At 37.5% G+C, this 22,171-nt stretch overlaps 1 protein-coding gene across 3 annotated transcripts; it reads right to left on the bottom strand.

Moving 5' to 3' along the window:
* Positions 1 to 1,635: 1,635 nt before the first annotated feature.
* On the bottom strand, positions 1,636 to 10,847 carry LOC107828881 (acyl-coenzyme A thioesterase 2, chloroplastic). 3 transcript variants are annotated; one of them, XM_016656269.2, is made up of 5 exons: positions 10,302 to 10,847; positions 4,350 to 4,527; positions 2,967 to 3,436; positions 2,367 to 2,495; positions 1,636 to 2,008 (listed from the first exon to the last, which is right to left on the bottom strand). In XM_016656269.2, the coding sequence occupies exons 1-5, from the start codon at positions 10,824 to 10,826 to the stop codon at positions 1,841 to 1,843; spliced, it is 1,470 nt and encodes a 489-aa protein (XP_016511755.2). In that variant the 5' UTR covers positions 10,827 to 10,847; the 3' UTR covers positions 1,636 to 1,840. The 3 variants fall into 3 exon arrangements, with proteins under 3 accessions (XP_016511755.2, XP_016511756.2, XP_016511757.2); XM_016656270.2 differs by having other exon boundaries at positions 2,967 to 3,368; positions 4,420 to 4,527; positions 10,302 to 10,833; XM_016656271.2 differs by lacking the exon at positions 4,350 to 4,527 and having other exon boundaries at positions 2,967 to 3,368; positions 10,302 to 10,834.
* Positions 10,848 to 22,171: the final 11,324 nt, after the last annotated feature.

Consider the following 22,171-nt stretch of genomic DNA (forward strand, 5'->3'; position numbering starts at 1 on the left):
CGCTTTGTTTTTTCAGGCTTGCGATCTTCAAATCTTCAACAACGATTCTGTGATATTGGTGGAAATCTCAATTTTTGTGCGCTAATTTTTGTGAAATTCTGTCAAATTTGAGCAGCTTTTCCGTTTTTATTGGTAGGGTATTAGCGTGGGTAGTTATTTTGAGATACTCTGTTTGTTTATTAAATGGGTAGGGTATTGTAATTATTTAATGGGTAGAATTCTTTTATGGGTAGAGTAGGGTAAATATTTTCACTTTTATAGGTACTCCTGTCTTTTTTCCTATATTTTATACTCTCTTCGTTCACTTTTACTTGTCCACTATGGACTTTGCACACCCCTTAAGAAATAATAAATGAAGTGCATAATTTATCATGATACCCATATTAATTGATGCATATTTTTAATGAATTTGAGAAAATAATTTGAAATGAGTAATTAATATTGTGGGTATAACAGGAAAAAAAATGTCTTCTCTTGATATGCGAAAAGTGACAAGTAAAAGGGAATCTATTTTTAGAATGCTGGACAAGTAAAAGTGAACGGAAGGAGTAGCTTAAAAGCTGGTTGGGTTTGACCACATAATTTACTCTTTTATCCCTAATAATCTTTTATTTTTCCAAATATCCCTTCAAAGCCAAAAGCCCAACGTTCTTTTCCTTCTTCTCCCTCCACTTTTCCCATTTTTGTCAACCATTTCTAATGCCATTTCCATGGCATATCCCATTTTCATATCTATTGCCTTTCCCTATTTTTTTAAATTTTTGTGCCCTGATTTCATTTTCATGATTCCTTCTTACGTAAATAATCATAATCACATTTTTATTTTACTCCTCCTTGTTTGATAGTATATTTACTAATAATTATTTTCTTAAAATTCTTTGTGTTTTGAACGGTTGCGTTTCTTTTATATTGTCAAACAAACAATGTCATAATTGTTTGTCCAGTACAAATACTAAAATACAAAAATATTCGAAAAAGTTGAAACAAATATATAGCACTAAATATAGTAACTTCAAATGAAAAATTAATTAAACATAAATAATTTTTTCTAAATTTTTTAAAGGAAATTCTCCAAAAATAACATACTTTAGTGTTAACAACTTTAAGGATATTTTAGTCATTTTAATAGAAAAAGTGCTTACCGGCACTTATTTACCAAACACTTCAACAATCTTTTTTCAATTTAAGTACTTTTATCCAAACACGTAACTGCTTATTTATAAAACAAGCTCCATCACTTAAAAAGTGCTTTTAAGCACGGGCTCTTTATAAGATAGTTACTCTATTTTCAATGTTACCATGTCATGTTTGCTGTGAAATGTCACTTGTTATAGGTTATATTTATATACTATTGTTAGTGTATAAAAGTTTAAATTCAGAAACAAATACTCCTAGAAATGCTTTCACCTCCTTTTTGGCCGTGTAGTCAATAATTGATGGCAGTTCCCTATTCTACTTGAAAAAAGTCTTTAAATAGCCACAAAACCAGAAAACAATTTCCATTGAATGATATTGTAGAATTGAATTCCAAAAGAAATCACTCAAAATCAGGTAAAAAAAATATCTATAACTGCCTAAGTTTGCATACACAAATCTTGATGGCTGTAACTTGAAACACAAATAACAGAAGCTAAGTAGCATTACCAAAGAAAGAGGTTTGAGATATATAAATGAGGAATATCAGCTTGTTCCATCATACAGCCTCATCTTCTAGTTAAGTTGTATAATGTAATCTAGTAATATAAATTACAACATTAGTCTCTCAGTTTCAATTTTTATGGACTGTCTTGCTTACATGTTAAAACCAAACTCGCCATCTATTTAGTTTTGTAATAAAAATTCATTTGCAGGTATACTTAATTGACTGCAGATGATCAGCATCCATGCGTTCCAGGACCCTACGAGCTTCCTCTTCTGTAGCTGGAACAACCTTCCGGATTCTGAATTGAGAATTTGTGGCCTTAGCCTCTGTACGGACAGTAAATGTGAAGTAGAACCTATTGGATACCTGCATTTCAGGTTAGAGAATAAGAGCAATTTCATGATTTTGTAGATTGCTGCATTAGCAAGAGCGAACTGTTTGTGGTATAGCATTAGCTACTCCCGTGTTAAGCCATTTTTATTTAAACGCGGAGTTTTAAAAAAGAAAGACTTTTACTACATACCAAAATTACTCTTAGAACTTGCGGCCTTAAAAACATACCATGACATTTCTATAATAACAAGTGCATGTGATTAAGATTATAAATGAGAATTTTAAAGTTAGAAGAATTTCCAAGTATAGAAATGTAGAACAGACTGAAAAAGAAAGAATGCCATAAAAATGTAACAGAGGGAGTAGTTTGTTTTTAAGAAGTTCAATATACCTCACTAGACCTCTGCTCTGGCCTAGTAACATGAGCAACAACTTCTACATTGATCAGAGGCTGATCAGTATTCTCGTGTTCAGTGTAAAGTACACATGATTTGAAACGTAAAAAGTCTCCAACATCCACCTGCAACAGGAAAAAATGCACCTCTGGAATAAACTTGGAAAGGATAATGTTAAAATGATACACTCCTTTCTTTTTGTCCCTTGAAAGATACTAGTGATTAAGCGACAATTTCCTTTAACATATACTAGTATTTCATCTTTTCCATATTCACATACAAAAGTAGGGCCTTTCTTGTGGTTGGATATGATTCAACTGATCGGTGATGAAAAGTATATAGCGCTGGGGGAAGAAACGGCACTTCTTGCATTTTCAATTTGTATGTAGCTAACAAGTATTCTAGAGGTGGAGGAAAGAATAACCATCGTTGTACTAGTATTATTCATGGGTAACAGGTATTAGGTATGCTGGTGCTGTATTCTGGTGTTGGTGTGAGACCAACCCTACCCCCTCGTAAAAGAATTGAAATAGCTCCACTGTGAATCAAGTTAACAGCGATAACTGAAAAGGAGATGTTCAAGATAATGCACTTACAGGTCTAAGGAAATTAACATGATCAACCTCTAGGAAGGACGGCATCAGGCCAGCAAAAGCATAAGCTGTTGAAAATGCTAGTTCAAATGCTCTGAGCATCAGGAAACCCCCAAAGATACGACCATGAATATTTCTTTGCTGGGGCTGACAAATCAAAGAATTTTCAAGGCGGGTATCTCTGAGAAGAATGGTGTCCCTATCTGCCAATGCTGGCATGTCACAGAATATTCTACCTTCAGCTAATAGTTCTTCAAGTCTGTTAACTCCCCCATTTTCAATCTCCCTTTTGTCCTCCCCTCTCTTTCTTTTCCTAATGTTATTTCTAGCTTCTGCTGCTTCATAGAGCAGCTTTTCTGCTTCTGCCTCGGGACACAATCGATTCACTGGAGCAGCTTTCCCTGTCTTATAGTCACGAGCAACAAAAATGAAGTTTGCTGTCAGAGCGACTGATTCTGAGGGATCACTACTCCCTGTAAGAAAATCCTCCAAGTTAAACTGGATTTCTCAAATGTTAAAAGAACGAGTCTATAATTGACAAAGGTGAAAGCATAAAACGCAAAGTAATTTTGTGGGATTTAGTTATCAAATGAATAAAAGATTAATGAGACCAAAGATGAGAAAGACAAAGCAAGCAACATGCAATGACCAGCAGATAAAATCATTTTTATTTACCACTGTATTCAATGAAGAGTTAGCCGTAAAATGTAAGCCCCTTATCTTAACTTTAATAAAAGGAAATTTATAGCAAGAATGGGAGTCTCGGTAGTGTTGACAGCAGAGATAAGAACCACATGTGAGAAACTGAGAGAGATGTGAAAATAGCAGCTTATAGAAAAGGAAAGAACACTCTCTAGGTTATCATTTGTCACAATAATACAAACATTTAGAATATGTGGCTAGGGTTGACAAAGAAGTGTTAGTTTCTATAGGGAGAGAAGATCTACATTCACGAACTTTGCGTCAAGTAAATTTGGGGATGATGGCAATGCTGGCATACTTCAACTATAAAATGCCATGTCTTAGGGATACAACCATACAAGTTAAAGACGAAACGATTTAAATAGTATTGTCAACATGAGATTTTACCGGCTGATGTGGACTTAAATAAGAAAAAGCAAGATTAAGTCTCAAAACCAGGTTTAGGCTACATCGTAATGTTTTTGAACTTAACATATTCATACACTAGGTACATATGGATATGGTAAACTATGTAAACACTTTCTGGTTCTCTGTAAGTATCAGTCTTTGCCACTAACTTAAAGATACTTTTTTTAAAAGTATGAAAGTGGCTAACTAAATGATATTAGTTGATACACTTTAGAAGAGCAGCTAATGAAAAACTGTTGCATAATTCTAGTAAATGAATTCAGTTTGAGAAAATACCACTTGATGGCTGTATAACATCAAGTTGAATTTCAATTGAAGAAAAGCCAACCCAAATAACTGCACCAACCATTTTCAGATCAGTGTCAACACTGATTGGCTTCTTCAGCACCATTTTATCAACGGAGGCAGTCACCAAATAGAGTGGTCTAGTCATGCTATCAACATCCGAGCAATGCTGATTCAACCAACAACAAGTTTAGCAGACACATCCCAATAATATATTAAAGTACATAAGCTAGCACTCAAGAATGCCGCTTTCTAAAGAAAAAGTTCAAAAAATCATACAGCGCATCTCATTATTATTCCTTGAAAAAAAATCAAATACTAATTATAATTACACCAAGGCAGTGTCGAAATACAAAAGTAAGGAAACACATTAAAGCTCCAGAAGATCCATCCAACTATCTATGAAATGAAGATCTTGTTTGCACCAAAATATAATGAGAAAGACAAACTTTTTAACCCCCCCACATAGAGTTCTCCACACCTTACGTATTCTACTATTTCTCTCCAAATCAACCAAAAAATACAAAAGACAGAAATATTCCATGCTTCTTTCTTTCTTGTTCAACTTTTCTCATCCTCCAACTTGCTAAAAACTTTTCCATCTTTTAAGGTAATGCCTATAACATATTAAAGAGGAATAGTTGATGTGCATAACTCCACCACGAAGTTAATAGTAGGTGATCCACATCCTCACCACTTCTTTTGCTCATGCAGAGCAGTACCATTTTGCTACTATGCAATTCCTCCTTTTATCCACATTAGGGTTACAACCCAAATGCAACACCATGTAGAGAAAGTCACTTTCTTCAGTACCTTATTTTTCCATACCATTACCAGCATCCAAATTTGTGTGTGACGTGAAGTTTCTGAAGGAATTCTGACTCCAGAATGAGATATCACATAACACTTGAACTGCATCTCTTCTTAATATTTTGGCTACCATTTGTTAGTCATGATTAAGAATATATCAGGAAACATTCTTAGCCAACTCTCCACATCATATATCCAACCAAAAATGAATGCGGTTGTCATTATTCATTATGAAGCCAATGAATCTAGAGAATTCTTTCATTCACCTCATGATTCCTTTCCATAGGCATGTCCCATCTGAAGTATTAACTTCATTGTAGAACCAACTATGTTGTAACATCCATATTTTCCAGGAACTACCGTCCTCATCATTTCTCCGCATGCAAATCTCGATAACCACTTCTGAATGAAGCATGCTGAATCTTTATTTTACTGACTCCCAAACCTTTTGCTCTAATTGAGGCCATGACCTTGTCGCATTCTACCGGCAAATATCTCCTCTCTACTGTTGCTTCACACCACAAAAAGTCTCATTAATTTCTTACTCAAGCTAATAGAAGCAAAATGGTGAGCAATAACATGAGTTGTGAACTACCGGTTTGAAAGTGTCGCTTCTTGATACAAGCCGGATGAGCACCCTTATCGAGGATGACTTCCAAGTCAACATCATAGCATTGGAGTGCTTTAAAGGAGTCAAGATCAAGAAGGCTATATTGGCAATTTAGCTATTTATGCTAGTCTTATAATTTAGGTCAACTTAGCTTCCTTACTAGCCTAAGGGTATTTTAGTCATCTAGCCTAAATAGCACTCTAGTATAAATAGCCTCTTCCTCTCATTTTGAAAAGAAGCTTTTGATGATGGATTGAAAACAAAGACCAAACCTTGAGAGGTTTAGGGTATCTTTTATTTCTCTTTATTTACCATGTTTTCTAGATTATCTATGTTAGGTTTATCATGTATGAGTTCTTGTTCATACTCTTGGATTATCTTTTGTATTTGAATGTTAATTCATTGTTCTAGTTGATATGTCTTATAGGGGCTTTGAATTGCATTCTTTACTTAGCTTAATCTGTGTTAGTTCTTGTTCTTCCTAGATTAGTGTTTATTATAGGAATTCAAGGGGTCTAACTAGTTCATAGTTAGGTTCTTGTCTTTCTCTATTTTAAACCCTAATCTTCTATTTTTTTTTATTCCGTGTATTTTTGCATTATTCGTGTTTTCGATACAATTCCGTATCACTTCTACAATAGTTTTTACACCCTTATTGGAAAAATATTGCTTTTTCTATTCTCCAATCTTCTTTAAATTTTTCGCATCATCGGTCACCACCCTAAGGTAGGGTCAGATAAATGGGCTCAAGTAGAGTGGATGGAGCATAGAGGATTCAAATAGCCTATCTCAACTAGTTTGAGATGGAGGAGTAGATGAATGATAGAAAGTGGGATTAGATAAGTTCTTAGGAGATTAGCCACCTTATATCCATATGATGATGTTAATTCTTGTATGGTTTGTGCTTCTCCTATGGGAATATAATCTTACTTCATTATATCTATACATTGTCTGGAATAACCTGAAACCATATCTATATTTTTGAACAATTATCATGCATGTCTTATGTGTGATTCACACAATATCAATTTATCATCTAGGAATAAAAGATGTGAAATTTGGATCTTTTCAATCATACCCTCGATCGCCACAAATCCATTCAGAAGCCTATATTTATGAATTGCTCATGAGCTATACTCAAGAGATGACGAGTTTCCTTGTCTAATGCCTCTATTATTACTGGAAAATCTATAGGAGTCCCCTTAATCATTATGGAGAACTTTACTGTGGATATGTGATAATGTATCAAACTTTTTGTCCCCAAAAGCCCATTCTGCAGTAGTATTATGTAAGAACTTCCTTTTTACGTAGTCATAAGCTTTTCCATATCTGCTTAGCACCAGAGACGGATTCAGGATTTAAACCTTATGAGTTCAATTTTTAAGGTTTTTAGTGTTGAACTCATTATATTTTTAAAGTTATGGGTTCATATCTACTATTTATGCAATTTTAATAAATTTTTACATATAAATTTTTACTCTACATCGAAAGTTATGGGTTCAATTGAACCCGCCGGTAGAACGTTACATCCGCCCCTGCTTAGCACATAAACCATGATCTTCCGCTTCTGAGCCTCGAGTACACTGTCTCATTAGAAATAAAACTTGCATCCAAGATTTGTCTTCCACTCACAAAGACACTCTAAGTAAAAGATTCTAATCCATTACTATCCTATACCTTATTCATACTATTTTTGCCATGATTTTGTACATGCTCAATATCAAATGCCCCTCTTCTCTTGGGCATCAAAACTATTAAATGATGAACTGAAACTTATCCTATATGATCCACAAAAATGGAAATATCTATGCATTCCAACGCATTTTTTTAAAAAAACCCACTTCCCCTACAATGTTGAAGAATGTCAGGGTAGTGCAAACCATCAAACCTTGGTGACTCATTACCTAAACAATGACAAAATAACTTGTTTAACCCTTCCTGAAAGGTTTCTCAAGCTCCTTCTCATTCTCATGGCTAATACTCGAGAAAGTAACACCATCCATGCCTTGTCTCTAGGCTTCCTTCTTCAGTATGTAGTGTCTGATAATATTGTAGCATCATTTGCCAAGCTCCATTATCCTTCAAGAGCTCGTCTCTGTTAATTTCTATGTTTTAAGGAAATTGTATCTTTTAAGGGCACTAACCATGCATTGGAAGAACTTGATATCATTGTCTCCCTCTTTCAACCAACTTATGTATTTATGTTTTCAGCAAGTCTCCTATGTGGGAAAAATTCGTCCCAAGCTATCTGTGATATGTCCTGCTAAATCTTATCTCAACCAGTCATCCTCTTTTCCTTTCAGAATATTCACTTCATGGAATAAGCTTTAAGGTTCTCTTCCTCAAATCCATTTTACTGCTTTCAGCTTCATCGTTGTTAAGAAAATGGATCTTGGAACAACCTCAATTTTAAAAGCTAGCTCACGAGATAAGAATTGAAGAAGACCATATAAGGAGAATATAACTAGTGTGAACTTTTGTCATAACTACTGTGATTTTGTTTTATTGAGCCGAGGATCTTACGGAAACAACCTCTCTACCTTCACGAGGTAGGGGTAAGGACTGCGTATATACTACTCTCCCCAGACCCCACTTGTAGGAATATACTGGTTTGTTGTTGCTGTTATAACTATTGTGAACCAATATGGAGCACTCTAACACTTCCCCCATACGCCTATGACTGGACCTTTAAGTATGGATAATATACTATGAGGGCCCAATATCGAAAATTATAACAAGGATAGGTCTGAAAATAACTTTAGGCCTAACTTAACCAAACAACTAGTTCAGGATTGCCCAAGAGTATATAAGGAGACTACAACTCATTTCATTGTTGAGAAAATGGACTTTCTCAACCCCAAAAGTCAACTTCAAAGGATGAGGACTGCTCAAGACCATAAACGGACTACATCCCATTTTTTCAACCTACTTGGGACACTCTAGCACCTTACCCTCCCTCCTATCCCCTCCTACCATGTTAAGTAAATTGACCTTGGGCCTACTCGACCTCAAAAGATAGCGCACGAGCTTTGGAATACCCAAGACCATATAACAGCTCATTCCATCAACCAATATTAGACACTCTAACACCACTTTCCCCCTCCGCAACATGTACAAAACTGACATATAGCTCGTGAATAACTTAATATAGGGGGCCCAACATTGGATAACATAACAATAGAGATGAGTCTGCCTCTGATACCATGTTATGAAAATTGATGTTGGGGCTAACTCAGCCTTAAAAGTTAGCTCATGAGGTATGAATTGTCCACAACAATATAAGGAGACAACAACTCACTCCTTCAACCAATATGGTACACCATCAATCGCCAACATGAAACTTGGTAGATGTCCCACCATTCCTTTTCCATCTTTTTGACGTCATGCTATTTTACTGACATATTTTCTATTCTGAAACAGTGATGGACCTCCAAATTGTAAAAAAAAAGAGGACAATGGTCAGTTGTTCGTAGGCATGTGAACTAAGTCTGGGAATCTCTCATCCTACTCAGTTGATATAAGACCTCTACTTATCCAAGAAGCCATCATCCTGTTCCCCCACATAACCTTGACAGATGAAGCTGTTACATACACTAAGCTTACAATCCATTCAAATCAATTTGTAACTTCGTTGGTGAGGTTGGATGGTGACTGCTCACAGGATATTACAGTTGGAACCCTGATCTTGTTTGCTGTTGATCTAAGAGAAAGAGCATGTCCCTCTGTACAAGGACTTCATCTGCTTATGGTTCTTACATGAAACAAAGACAGGAAACTTAGTTCAACATGAACTCTCATAGGTGGATCTCATCTACTCAATGATCTGTATTTTAACACTTGACCTTAGTCAAAAAAGTATCTTTTTTTTAAACTCTAGAGCATTCATATTTACCACTATCCCCATTTCAACGGGTGGCAAGCATAACAAAGATCTGCAACTCGTATGCATACTTACCACTATCCCCTTTTTGATGGTGCCAACCATAACAAGATATGCAACTTGGTACTGAGTATGTATACTACCGCTACTGAGTATACGTATTTACCACTATCCCCTTTTCAACAGTGCCAAGCACCGAATATATTCAACTCAGTGATGAGTATGCATATTTACCACTATCCCTTATTTGATGGTATCAAGCTAAACAATAGTTTTGTGCAAAATATGATATGCAAAATAGGACTAAGTAAGTAATTTCACGGAACTATATTCATAAATAGTTTTAGCCAATGGAATCAGGCATTAAATTACATGGAAACACTGAAAATTTGATCGAAGATAAGCATATATGTACAACAGAAGAACCAACCTTAGACTTCTATTTTTTAATATCCATGAAAGTTCAAATTTTTTCTATTTTTAATATCCGACAAATCCCCTAGGCACGTTCAAAACTCGGTGGATAATGGCCTGCCCCTCTATCCATCTCCACCCTATGAAAAGTTCAAATTTTATGCAGCAATGCAAATAAAGACATTCAATTAATCAAATACGAAATTGGCACGGATAATAAAGCTTGTACCTTGACAGAGATAGTGCCAGCAAGAGCATCGAGATCTTCAAGCAACTTCCCAATTCTGACCTCATTCCACGGATCTCTGTACTGTTCCCTCAGTATATAATCGGTCGAAAAATTATAAAGAATTGAAGTCCTGCTCTCTGCTGGGGTTTTCTTAAGCAATTCACTTTGTGGAGGAGCATCAAGTGGTGGATCAAGAAGTCTTTCAAAAACCTTAGACCTTGTTTCCCAAAGAGCATTAGTCACTGGAGAATGATACATTCCTGGCCATAAACTAAGGGGTTTTCTGCTTGAAGAAGAATTGGAGGAATCATTTTGGTCAGGAGAACCCTCAAATGGTGAAGCAAAAGTGGAAACAACACGAATGGTATTTGGAGAAGAAGAGTTAAATTCCATTGGAAGGCAGTAAATTCTTGAAAAACAAAAAGGATTCAGTGTGATGAAGCCAGTTTTGACTAGAAGGTGATTTTGATTTTGGTAAGAAGCAGCTGAAGTTTGTAACTTTGGGAATTCCAAAAAGCAAGTCATGAAGAAACTATTGTAAAAGTGTTTTTTGTGTTATTTTTTTCAAAAGTATTTTATATCTACATCTATTTATTTATTTATTTATATTATTATAAAAGTATGAATAAAATATTGGATTACAAAAATAGCCTTTTAATATTAAACATAATAACTCACAATAAAAGGATATAATCGGAATTCTAGACATTAGCCTTGAATCCTATTAGTTTTAGGACATAATACTACACGTTATTAATTCTACATGATTAAAGGCAGGAATCCTGTTAGTATAATACTATTAGCCTTGTAATCCTATTACTTTTAGGATATTCTTAAAAAATTTCTATTACTAATTTAATTTGAAAAAGTGTTATATTGTCCAAATCAATTTAGAAACAGGAGAGCATATATTATTATAAAAGCACGAATATAATATAGATAGACCAAAATATCCCTAAAATATTAAACAAAAGAACTCACAGGGAAAGGACATAACTGTAATAATTTATTTTTTTGGACTACAATAACTTTTATGTTAATTTTTTTTTATATTTAAGATTTTAAAATTAATACAATCTTGTCTATTGAATTCTTATTAAAAATATATAGAAAGATTTAATAAAATTAATTTCATACGAATCCTTCATATTGGTAATACATTACAACTTTATAATACTCAATACCAAAAAAAAGTAATGCTAAATGGACTGAATAAAGCGTTGAAATTGAGAAAAAAATCCTCACGATAATATATTATTATATTATATTTGAACTGCTTTCCTACTCAAATAATTTTTTTATTATTAATTTTTTGTGTAATATAGAAAAATATACCAAGTTATTAAAGAACAACTAAGAAATTTTTTAAGAATATAAATGTGGGAGAAAAGAAAGGAAAATATTGGTAAGAGCCAATACCACTAATGATTTTGTAAACATAAAGATCTAAAAGTGGAATGTCATTGATCTTTTTACTCTTTGAAAATAAAATTTATGGTGGTAAAATTATAATCACGGTTAAATATTTAAACATGAGATGAACTAATATTAAGAATCTAAATCAACAGAAAATAAATTATATTTTATGTTAAAACCATATAATTAAATTTTTAATTAATTATTTAGCAAGAGAATCCAATTAAATTATTTTTTAAATTCATCATATGAGTAAAATTATTTTTCAAATTGAAAAATATATAATATTAAGAAGGCCATACAAGTATTTGAGGAAGCACAATCAAAACTAAATCCTAAACAAGAATAAGCTTTCAAGACTATATTATAAAAAATCGATCCTGGTATAGCGAAATTATACTTTATAGATGCCTCCGGTGGAATCGAAATAATATTCCTATGTAATGCATTACTTGCAAAATATCATATCAAGAGGCATGATATTGTTAGAAATAAGAACAAGTGGTGTACCAACAACGATTTTATTATGAGATCGTACAACTCACTTTAAATTTGATATATCTCTTCAAATAACTGAAATAATCATCACAAATATATCAAATCAGATCAATAGTACTAAATTTATAAGGAAAACAAAAGTGATAATGTGGGATGAAGCGCTTTTGGCTAAGCGTCAGACGATCGAAACAATCGCCCAGAGTTTTAGAGATATATTGAATATCGATGAACCGTTTGGTAAAAAAGTAATAATGTGGGAGGTGATTTCTGTCAAGTACGATCAGTAGTTCCAAAAATGACCAAAGCAGAAACTGTAAAAGCTAGCTTGCCAAAATTATACTTATGACCTCAAATGAAAAATATTCAAATTCAAATGATAAGAAATGTAAAAGTAAGAAAAGATCCAACATTCAGTGACTTCTTGCTTTGTGTCAGAAACGAAGAAGAGCATCCAATAAAAGATGATTTGGTTCTTCTAGAACACTTGGTTATCAACCCCAATAGTAACAATAGTGCATTTAATAAGGAAAATATTCTCATCATCAAATTAAAACACAATTTGTGCAAATTACATGATAGAAATTAAATAGCTATCTTAGCTAGCAGAAATGAATATGTTGATCAACTAAATAAAAGGTTGATTGCTAAGTTTTATGGTAAAAACAAAATATTTTTCAGTTTTGACTCAACCGAAGATGATACCAACAATAACTATCAAGAAGAATACTTAAATACTTTAATACCAATTGGCCTTCTACCGTACATGTTTGTTGTCAAGTTTATTATTTCTTACGTATGTTTGTGTCACCATATATATAATAGACTAAGTTAAAATTGATCTTTTATTGCATATAGGTTTATGCCCGCCATGCTTACTGAAAACTTAGATCCGCTGAATAGCTTATATAATAGTACACATATGGCATACAGAAGTTTTGACAATAACGTCATACATGCAGAATTTATGATATAGGTCAATATGCTTCTAAGTATGTGTTTATCTCCGAATTCAACTTTCGTCTTCCGAAACTAAATAATATCCTTTTAAATTTGTGTGAAAATAATTTTCAATATGTTTATGTTTTGTAGATATAATAAATAAAGCACAAGGACAAACATCCTAAGTATTGAACTATATTTACCACAATAGTAACCAAAGAATTAGATTCCGATCGGCGGATAGGTGCGTTATAGATAGAAGAATTAATCGCGGCTGGAACAACAGGTCGTTACAGGATAAGGAAACGTCAGGTTCTCGAGATTCTCCCTACCTTAAACTTTCAGAATATAACTTCAACGTCAGTGTAGTAGAGTTGGTGTCGGCCATGAGGAACATTAAAGAAGCACAGTTCCCAAAGCCAACGAGATCTGATCCCAGTCAGAGGGATCCTAATTTGTGGTGCGAATACCACTGGAAAAATGGTCACCGGATCGGGGTCTGCCGGCATCTGCACGAAGAAGTAGCGACACTACTGAAAAATGGCCATCTCATGAAATTTTTAAGTCACCGAGATAAAAACAATTATGGTCGCAATCGTGATAACACGGATCCCTCAAAAGCAGGAGAAAATCCCCCGCGCCTGATAATCAACATGATTTTTGGGGGAACGAGATTAACGGGGTTACATTCTCGGCAGCAAAAAAGATGAAGGTATCAGTAACCCGCAGTAAAAGGCTCCGGGAAATCACTAAAGACCACATCACTTTCACGGAGGAGGATGCAGATTGTTGCTACCACACAAGGACGCATTGGTAATCTCTTTAAATGTATTAGATTTTAAAATCAAACGTGTTCTGGTGGATCCAGGGAGTTAGGTCAATATTATACAATAGAGGGTATTAGAGCAAGCCAAGCTCACCGGAAGCATCATTCCGTCCACAAAACTCCTCGTCGGGTTTAACTTAGCCAGCGTGACAACTCGAGGAGAGATCATACTGCCCATGAATGCCGAATGGGTGATGAAGACTACCCTTTTCGAGGTGGTCGATGGTGATATAGGCTACAATATTATCCTAGGAAGACCATGGTTGCACGAGATGAAGGTTGTGCCATCGACATACCACCAGTTGCTGAAATTCCCAACTCCCGAGGGAATTAAACAAATAAGAGGTGACCAACCAGCGGCAAGGGAGATGAATGTAATTTCGGTCTCTAGTAGCAAAGGGAAGGATCATGCGACATAGCAATTATAGGAACTGACGCCTGCTCTCGAGTCAAGTGAAGTCAACTGGGGGAAGAGGCGTCAGAATCTTATCAGGTGCCAAGGTATTTCTAGGTACCAGAAGAGACGGACACAACAAAATCCACAGCGGAAGAGGTTGAGCAAGTCGCATTATTCGAAAAGTTCTTGGAGAGGAAATTCCACTTGGGGACAAGACTGCACCCCGAACTAAGGTATGGATTTATTGAATTTCTTAAAGTTACATCGATTGTTTTGCATGGCCACATGCGGATATGACATGTATCCTATCGGAAGTGGCCGTACACAAGCTAAGCTTGGATCCCAGCATTCCTTCGGTAAGACAGAAAAAACGTCCTATTGTTGAGGCTAGAAACAAATTCGTCAAAGAAGAGGTAACTCGCCTACTTGATATCGGTTCAATCCGAGAGGTAAAGTATCAAGATTGGGCAGCTAACGTAGTAGTAGTTCCAAAGAAGAAGAATAAATTTCGCATGTGCGTAGACTATAAGGACTTAAATAAGGCGTGCCCAAAGGACTTGTTCCCATTGCCGAATATTGATCAAATGATTGATGCAACGGCCGAGCAGGATTTAATGAGTTTCCTCGATGCTTACTCTGGGTACAACAAAATTAAGATGAACCCAGAAGATCAGGAAAAAACTTCGTTCATAACGAATTTAGGCACATATTGCTATAATGTGATGCCCTTCGGGCTAAAGAACGTCGGAGCCACTTATTAAAAAACAAATAGGGAAAACCATGGAAGTTTATATAGACGATATACTTGTTAAGTCTTTGAACGGAGGTGATCATCTTAAACACTTGTAAGAAACTTTTGACATCCTAAGGAAGCATAACATGAAGATTAACCCCGAGAAGTATGCGTTCGGGGTCAGGTCCAGCAAATTCCTGGGATTCCTGGTGTCACAAAGGGGGATTGAGGTTAACCCCGATAAAATCAAAGCCATCGAAGACATCCCGGACCAACTATCAAGCGTAAAAGAGGTTCAAAGGCTTATGGGGAAATTGACCACTTTGAGAAGGTTCATTTCCCGGTCTTCAGAGAAATTCCATCATTTTTTCTCGTTACTCAAAAAGAAGAAGAACTTCGAATGGACCCCGGAATATAAAAAGGCTTTGAGAGATTTGAAAATGTACTTGTCAAGTCCTCCGTTATTATCGAAGCGGGAGGAAGGCAAAAAACTATTAATCTACCTAGCAGTCTCGGAAGTAACGGTAAGCTCTGTTTTAGTCCATGAGGACTAAGGTGTGCAATCTCCCATTTATTATGTTACTAGAATTTTAACGGGAGCAGAAACTCGCTACCCATATTTGGAGAAGTTGGCCTTAGCCCTCATAGTCGCCGCTCAGAAGCTAAGGCCTTATTTCCAATGTTACCCGATAGCTGTGGATCACCTTTCCCCTACAGAATATCCTTCATAAACCCGAACTTTTGGGTAGGCTGGCTAAAACATTTGACATAGAATATAAACCTAGGACTGCGATTAAGTCACACGTTTTGGCCAACTTTCTGGCCGATTTCAGTCCGGGATTGTTACCTTTGGCAACCAAAGAGGCAGTGATGGTGTTAGAATCGACATCAGGAGTTTGGACCCTATTTACGGACATAGCTTCTAACGTAAAAGGTTCCGGGCTCGGCATAGTATTAACCACGCTTTGGGGAGAAACCCTAAGGTAGGCCATAAGAACGGTTCCTCTAACTAACAATGAAGCATAGTATGAAGCTTTGATTGTAGGGATAGAATTGGCTCGGGGACTAGATTCTGAGGTCATAGAAATCAAATGCAACTCCTAACTAGTGGTAAATAAGGTCTATGGGATTTTCGAGGCCAAAGAGGAACGCATGCAGTAATACGTAGTGAAGGTTCAGGCTCTGCTTGCTCGGTTTCGGGAGTGATTAATTACGCATATTCCGAGGGACGAAAATGCAGAAGCGGACGCATAGGCTAACCTTGGCTCATCTACGAAAATAAAGGGATCGGACTATGGTACGGTTGTACAGCTTATGCACTTGGTTCTTGATGTAGATAGCTACTACGAGATAAACGCGACTAATTTGGTCTGGGACTGGAGGAATGAGATCATTGATTACATCAAGCAAGGAAAGTTTCTTGAAGATCCCAAGGCATCCCGGGCGCTACGCTCTAAAGCAGCGCGGTATAGTTTCAAAGAAGGCCAATTGTACAGGAAATCTTTCCAAGGCCCGCTGGCCCGATGTTTGGGAGCGTTCAAAGCTAATTATGTTATGCGAGAAGTCCACGAAGGGATCTGTGAAAATCATTCGGGCGCAGATTCCTTAGTACTAAAATTAGTAAGGGCATGATATTATTGGCCCCGAATGGAACAAGACGCCAAAGCTTATGTTTAAAAATGCGATAAGTGTCAACGTTACGCACCGTTGGTACACCAACCAGCAGAACCATTACACTCAGCTTTTTCTCCACGGCCGTTCATGAAGTGGGGAATGGATATCGTCGGACCACTGCCGTCGGCCCCTGGTAAGGTGAGGTTTCTTTTGATTTTAACTGACTATTTTTTTAAGTGGGTTGAAGCAGGTCCTTATCATAAGATCGGTGAACGTGAAGTGATGGATTTCTTGTGGGAGAACATAATTTGCAGATTTGGGATACCAAAAGAGATAGCCTGCAACAACGGGCCACAATATATAGGCGCAAAGGTCAAAAAGTTCCTTGAAGACTTGAAAATCAAAAGGATCACATCTTCGCCCTATCATCCTAGCGCAAATGGTCAAGCAGAATCAACAAACAAAGTGATTATACAAAATCTTAAAAAGAGATTGGAAGCAACTAAAGGCAAATGGCCTGAAGAATTACCAGGTTTATTATGGGCGTACCGAACAACGGCCAAATCGAGCACGAGAGAGACTCCTTTCTCCCTTGTGTATGGAGCAGAAGCCTTAATCCCGGTGGAAGTAGGGGAGCCTACCTTGAGATACTTCCGGGCAAATGAAGAAACAAACAATAAAGCGATATTGGTCAATTTGGAGCTGCTTGATGAATGCAGGGACTTGGCGCATATAAGGATGACAACTCAAAAGCAGAGAATAGAAAGATATTACAATCGAAGAGCCAACCTCTGTTATTTCAAAGTGGGGGACTTGGTTTTAAGGAAAGTGACTCAAAATACCCGGGAACTCAATGCAAGGAAGCTAGGTCCAACATGGGAAGGCCCCTACCGGATTGCAGCTATTACTGGGAAAGGATCATACGAGTTGGAGAATCAAGATGGAGAAAAGTTTCCAAGCAACTGGAACGTGGCACACCTCAAGAGATACTATTTCTGATGAACATAACCTGTACTGAAAGTATGTGCTGCACTCTTTTTTTCTTCGTCTAGTTTTTGTCCCAATGGATTTTTCTAGCAAGGTTTTTAACGAGGCAGCAACGGAAAACATACTACGAAGGAATTTTCAACATCAACAATAAGACCTTTTAATGACAAGGCACACAAGCAAAGAACCACTCTGGAGTGATTAGATAGTCTTTTGCTCGATAGCAAAGTTCCTACCGGAAAGTTAAGTTTGCTATCGAACAGAGATTACCCGACCGTTCACAAGTGCATGCCACTGGGGATTGTTAGATAATCTTTGGCTCGATAGCATAAATTCCTAAGGGGAAATGGCAACAATGACTGTCACTTCGACTATGCTTTCACAAGTTAGCCCCATAGAAATAAGTTGTACAAGTTAGCCATAAGAAATGGCAACAATGACTGTCACTTCGACTAGAATACGAAACCCGGAAGCATAGTTGTATCATCGGGACCGAGGACTGCGCAGCCAACTCCGTAGAAACAAGTTGTACAAGTTAACCACAAGAAATGGCAATTTCTTTTTAGCACAACGGATGCTTATATACTTTTGAAAATGGAAGGAATAAAGTAAAGTCCTTTTATTTCTATCTTGTTTCTTGTCTTGATGATGAATTGATTTTGTCATTTGAAAGTTAAACAAGTACATCAAATGCTAGTATCGTAATGAACAGGAGACGTCCTTTTCAAGAGCACCGTAAACATAAGAGGGCACTCTCTTATAAAAACCCTCACGATAAAGGGTTGATTTCGGAAGAACCTGTACCCGAAATCCAAATGCTTTCGGGGGAAAATACACCCAAAGCCTTGCATGATCAGATGCAAATAGTAAAACTTGCGCAAAACACTTAAACGAAAAAGGACGCAAAGATCAAACTTGCATAAATGTTTAAACGAAAGTATGAAGAAAGAAAAATTCATACAATACTTGAGAAAAAAGTATTTTTATTTACAATGAATGTGCTAAACGGCACAAGTACAAAAGTTGGAAAAAGAAATCAAAAACTAAGTTGCTGCATCTTCAGAACCCGGAGGAAGAGAAGCATTCGCGCCCCCAGGAGAAGTGGGTAGATCCGCCGCCAGATCGATGTCTTGGCCTTCATCATTTTGACCTTCAACATTATCTCCTTCTGGTTCCTCTTCAATTCCCGAGAATTCAAAACCGGAACCATAAAAAGCAGTAGCATCAAGCCTGGCCGGAAGACCCCTTTTAGCAACTGACTCCAGCTCACGAGCTTTAGCGATTTCAGCATCAAAGTCAATGATACTCGTTTTAGCCTCTTCCAAGGTTTTTCTCCCCATGCTGTACATAGCATATGTTTTTTCAACAACGAAGGAAGCCGCTCGGCGCTTGACTTTTTCTTTAAGTTGGTCAACCTCGACAGAAAGATTTTTCCACGTAGATCTAACATACCAGTGGTTGACATCGAGATCACGGACAGTAGAGCTAAAACGTCTATTATGCTCAATGGTCTTCCTATACTTCTCCTCCAATTGGGCATGCTTCATCCTGGCGGCAGCAAGCTCTTCAATTTTGGAGTTCAAGGTCGCCTCCAAATTATTTAATCTTTTAGCGGAGGCAGCTTTGCGATCAGATGCATCAAGAACGACACTATGGACTTCAGCTCATTTGGCCCTAGCCTCTTCAAATTGAACCCTCAACGGGGCGATCTCTTGGCTAAAGGTCTCCACTTCTTGCTCGCTATGCTACAACCGACCCTCCAATATAATAGCCTCAGTAGCTTTAGCTTTCAGTTCTGATAGTCGAGCCGTAGTTTGGTCCCGCTCGGCTAAAGGTTGATCCCGCTCGGAGGTAAGTTCCTCCTTATCTCAAATCAAACTTTGGAAGCCCTTGGAAGCAAGAAAATTGGCCTGCGAAATGAAAAGTGCAAACTGAAAATACTATTATATCAAAGATAGAAGAGATAACGAAGGAAACGAAGAATATATCGCTGCGGCATGTGCATAGAATTGTTCAACAAATACTCTCCCGAGAGAGCTTATATATTTTCCCTATCTTTTTCTGAAGCCAAAGGCTTCAGATAGTTAGCAAGTTCCACCGGCCGGGATAACATGTTACATCCGGTAGAGACCGAGAGAGTAACGCTCCTCTTTCTTTGCAAATATTATGAGGGGGCGGCATAATTTTGCTCCAAGCTCCCATGAACCAGGGACTGGGGGACAGGAACATCCTATTCTCGGATAGCTGCAGCTGGTGGAGATGATGCAGCAGTTGCTGGTGGTAAAGGAAGAGTTGGTGAAGAAGGAGATGGAGCTGATGGCGCAGCGCAGTGCAGTGCTGGTTATTGGTTTCTCGTCAACCAAAGACGGTAGGGACCCGATACTTAGCCTCACAGTACCGGGCACAGCGACTGGGATCCAGAAGCGGGAGTTGGCATTTTCCACCATCTCAAACTCTCCCTAGAGCGCCGAGGCATCGTCCTCGGTTGGTGTAACTAACTCAACAGATTGAGCAGTCTGTTGAGCTGAGGAAGGTCGTAGTCTTCTATGTAGAGAAGCCCTTTCCTCGCTGGCTTCCCCATCATCGTCAATCATCACTATGTCTATGGCCGGCCCGGGTGGGGGCCTCGTCACCACAACGTTCGGAGACAACTCGGGAGTGACATTCTTTGCCCTCTTATTCTTTCCCTCGGCTGTGGAGGAACATCTTCTCTTTGGTTGTTTGTTATCCGTTCGGGGACTCCGAGAAGAAGCACTCGCACCAGAAGCAGGCCCGGAGACACCTGTCTGCGTAAAAGCCTCCTGCAGCAGCCTAGCTGCATCAACAAGATTAGCCAAAATGTCCTCCTTGGGGACGACAACTGAGCCTTGGGGTAGACTTGAATTCAACAAGAGAGAAGGGTCAAACAACTTCCTTATATGAAAAGGAATAAACAAGATGATTTCGACTTACCATGATTTTTGGCCTTCCACCTGTATTTAAGGGACGGTTCTTTCCACGTGCGGGTTTCTGGCATAGTAACTTCCAAAATTTTCTGGACCCATTGGTCCAAGCCTTCAACCTTAGGTAGAACCCACTGAGTCGCTGAAATAAGTAAAAGAAGAAGGGTCAATAATGATGTAGAATGATCTTTAACAGAAAAAGAAACAAATGGTAGACTTACGAGTGCGGTTCCATAATTCTGGAAAGGTTGGAGCCGTGGCCGGGATGATGTCACCGGTGGCGACTGAAATGAACCGTTCCATCCATCCATGGTTGTTTCATCATCCATGCTGGATAGCAGGGCATAGTGGTCATGCTTGATGAAATTTATCATTCCCCCGCGGAAGATCTTGGGGGAATAAAGGTTCATCACTCGAGCTAGGGTTAGCTCTTCTCCTGTCTCCTGGCACAGGCGCCAAAGACAAGCGATTATCCTCCACACGGAAGGACTTACTTGTGCCAAGCACACTTGGTCGCGAAGTAGAACTCCACGATGACAGAATCAAGCTCTCCACTCAAATAGAACGCTCCCAAAGTGAAGGGATACGTGTAAAAATACGTAAAACCCTTCTTAGGTAAGGTTATCCACTTTGTCAGGTCAAGAGCGACAATGTCCAAATCTTGACAGTGGCAGTCTTCATTCACAGCAGGGATACTGGAAGGACGGATGGAAGAAGGGTATACGCTAATAGCCCACATATTAGGGTGGGCAGAAGGATACTTCTCTTCAAAATCTTTGGTAGTAACTAGACTCTTTGGGATGATGGTGCTCACCGTAGGAGGAACAGCATCATCAGTTTTACCTTTGTTCTTTGAAGAACTAGGGTTTCTAGAAGAAGAGGCCATTTTTTATCAGAATGAAGGTTTTCTCTCAAAGAAGAAAGTTAAATAAAGGTTAAAGACGAAGTAAGAGTTGAGTAAAGAAAGTTTGAGAAAATTTAGAGTATTATGAAATGTAAATGAAGGATGTTGATGCGTATAAGTAAAGGTATAGGCGGCTAAAATCGTGGCCATAATTATCTTGATAACCTGCAAAAGTAATGCTAAATCATGGGATAACGCGTGTTCGGGGCATTAAATGCGAAGATACGTACGTCTAATCAACTGTCAGAAACTTTTCAGAGGGGGCCATCGAATTTTCCGCCAAAAAAGGTGTTTCTACCAACTTTCGGGTGACACAAATTAAATTTATGCCACCGGAAAGCAGCTGGACTATCTGTATAGAGTAAAATATGATACATTCTTCAATAGCTCTCATAATTGACATTAAAGAGAGGCCTGATCCTAGGACCTTGTTCCCTAGGTGAAACTATAAATAGTAAGCTCTAATATCATTGTAAAGGACACGAATTTTCTGGTAAATATACGCTACACTCTATTCAAAGCTCAATATAATTTCATCTTCTTGTTCACTGATATCATTGCTATTGTCTCCGGAAGCCCTGCTCTCGAAATTATTATTTCTGTTATTTTATCTC

Source organism: Nicotiana tabacum, chromosome 19 (genome assembly GCF_000715075.1).
Source record: "Nicotiana tabacum cultivar K326 chromosome 19, ASM71507v2, whole genome shotgun sequence".
Lineage (NCBI taxonomy): Eukaryota > Viridiplantae > Streptophyta > Magnoliopsida > Solanales > Solanaceae > Nicotiana > Nicotiana tabacum.

Coding starts and splice junctions, on each gene's coding strand:
- LOC107828881 (XM_016656269.2), bottom strand. CDS start 10,826: ATGACTTGCTTTTTGGAATTCCCAAAGTTACAAACTTCAGCTGCTTCT. Junction 3,437..4,349: donor TGTTATACAGCCATCAAGTG/GTATTTTCTCAA, acceptor ATTTTCTTACAG/GGAGTAGTGATCCCTCAGAA. Junction 2,496..2,966: donor ATGTTAATTTCCTTAGACCT/GTAAGTGCATTA, acceptor TTCCTGTTGCAG/GTGGATGTTGGAGACTTTTT.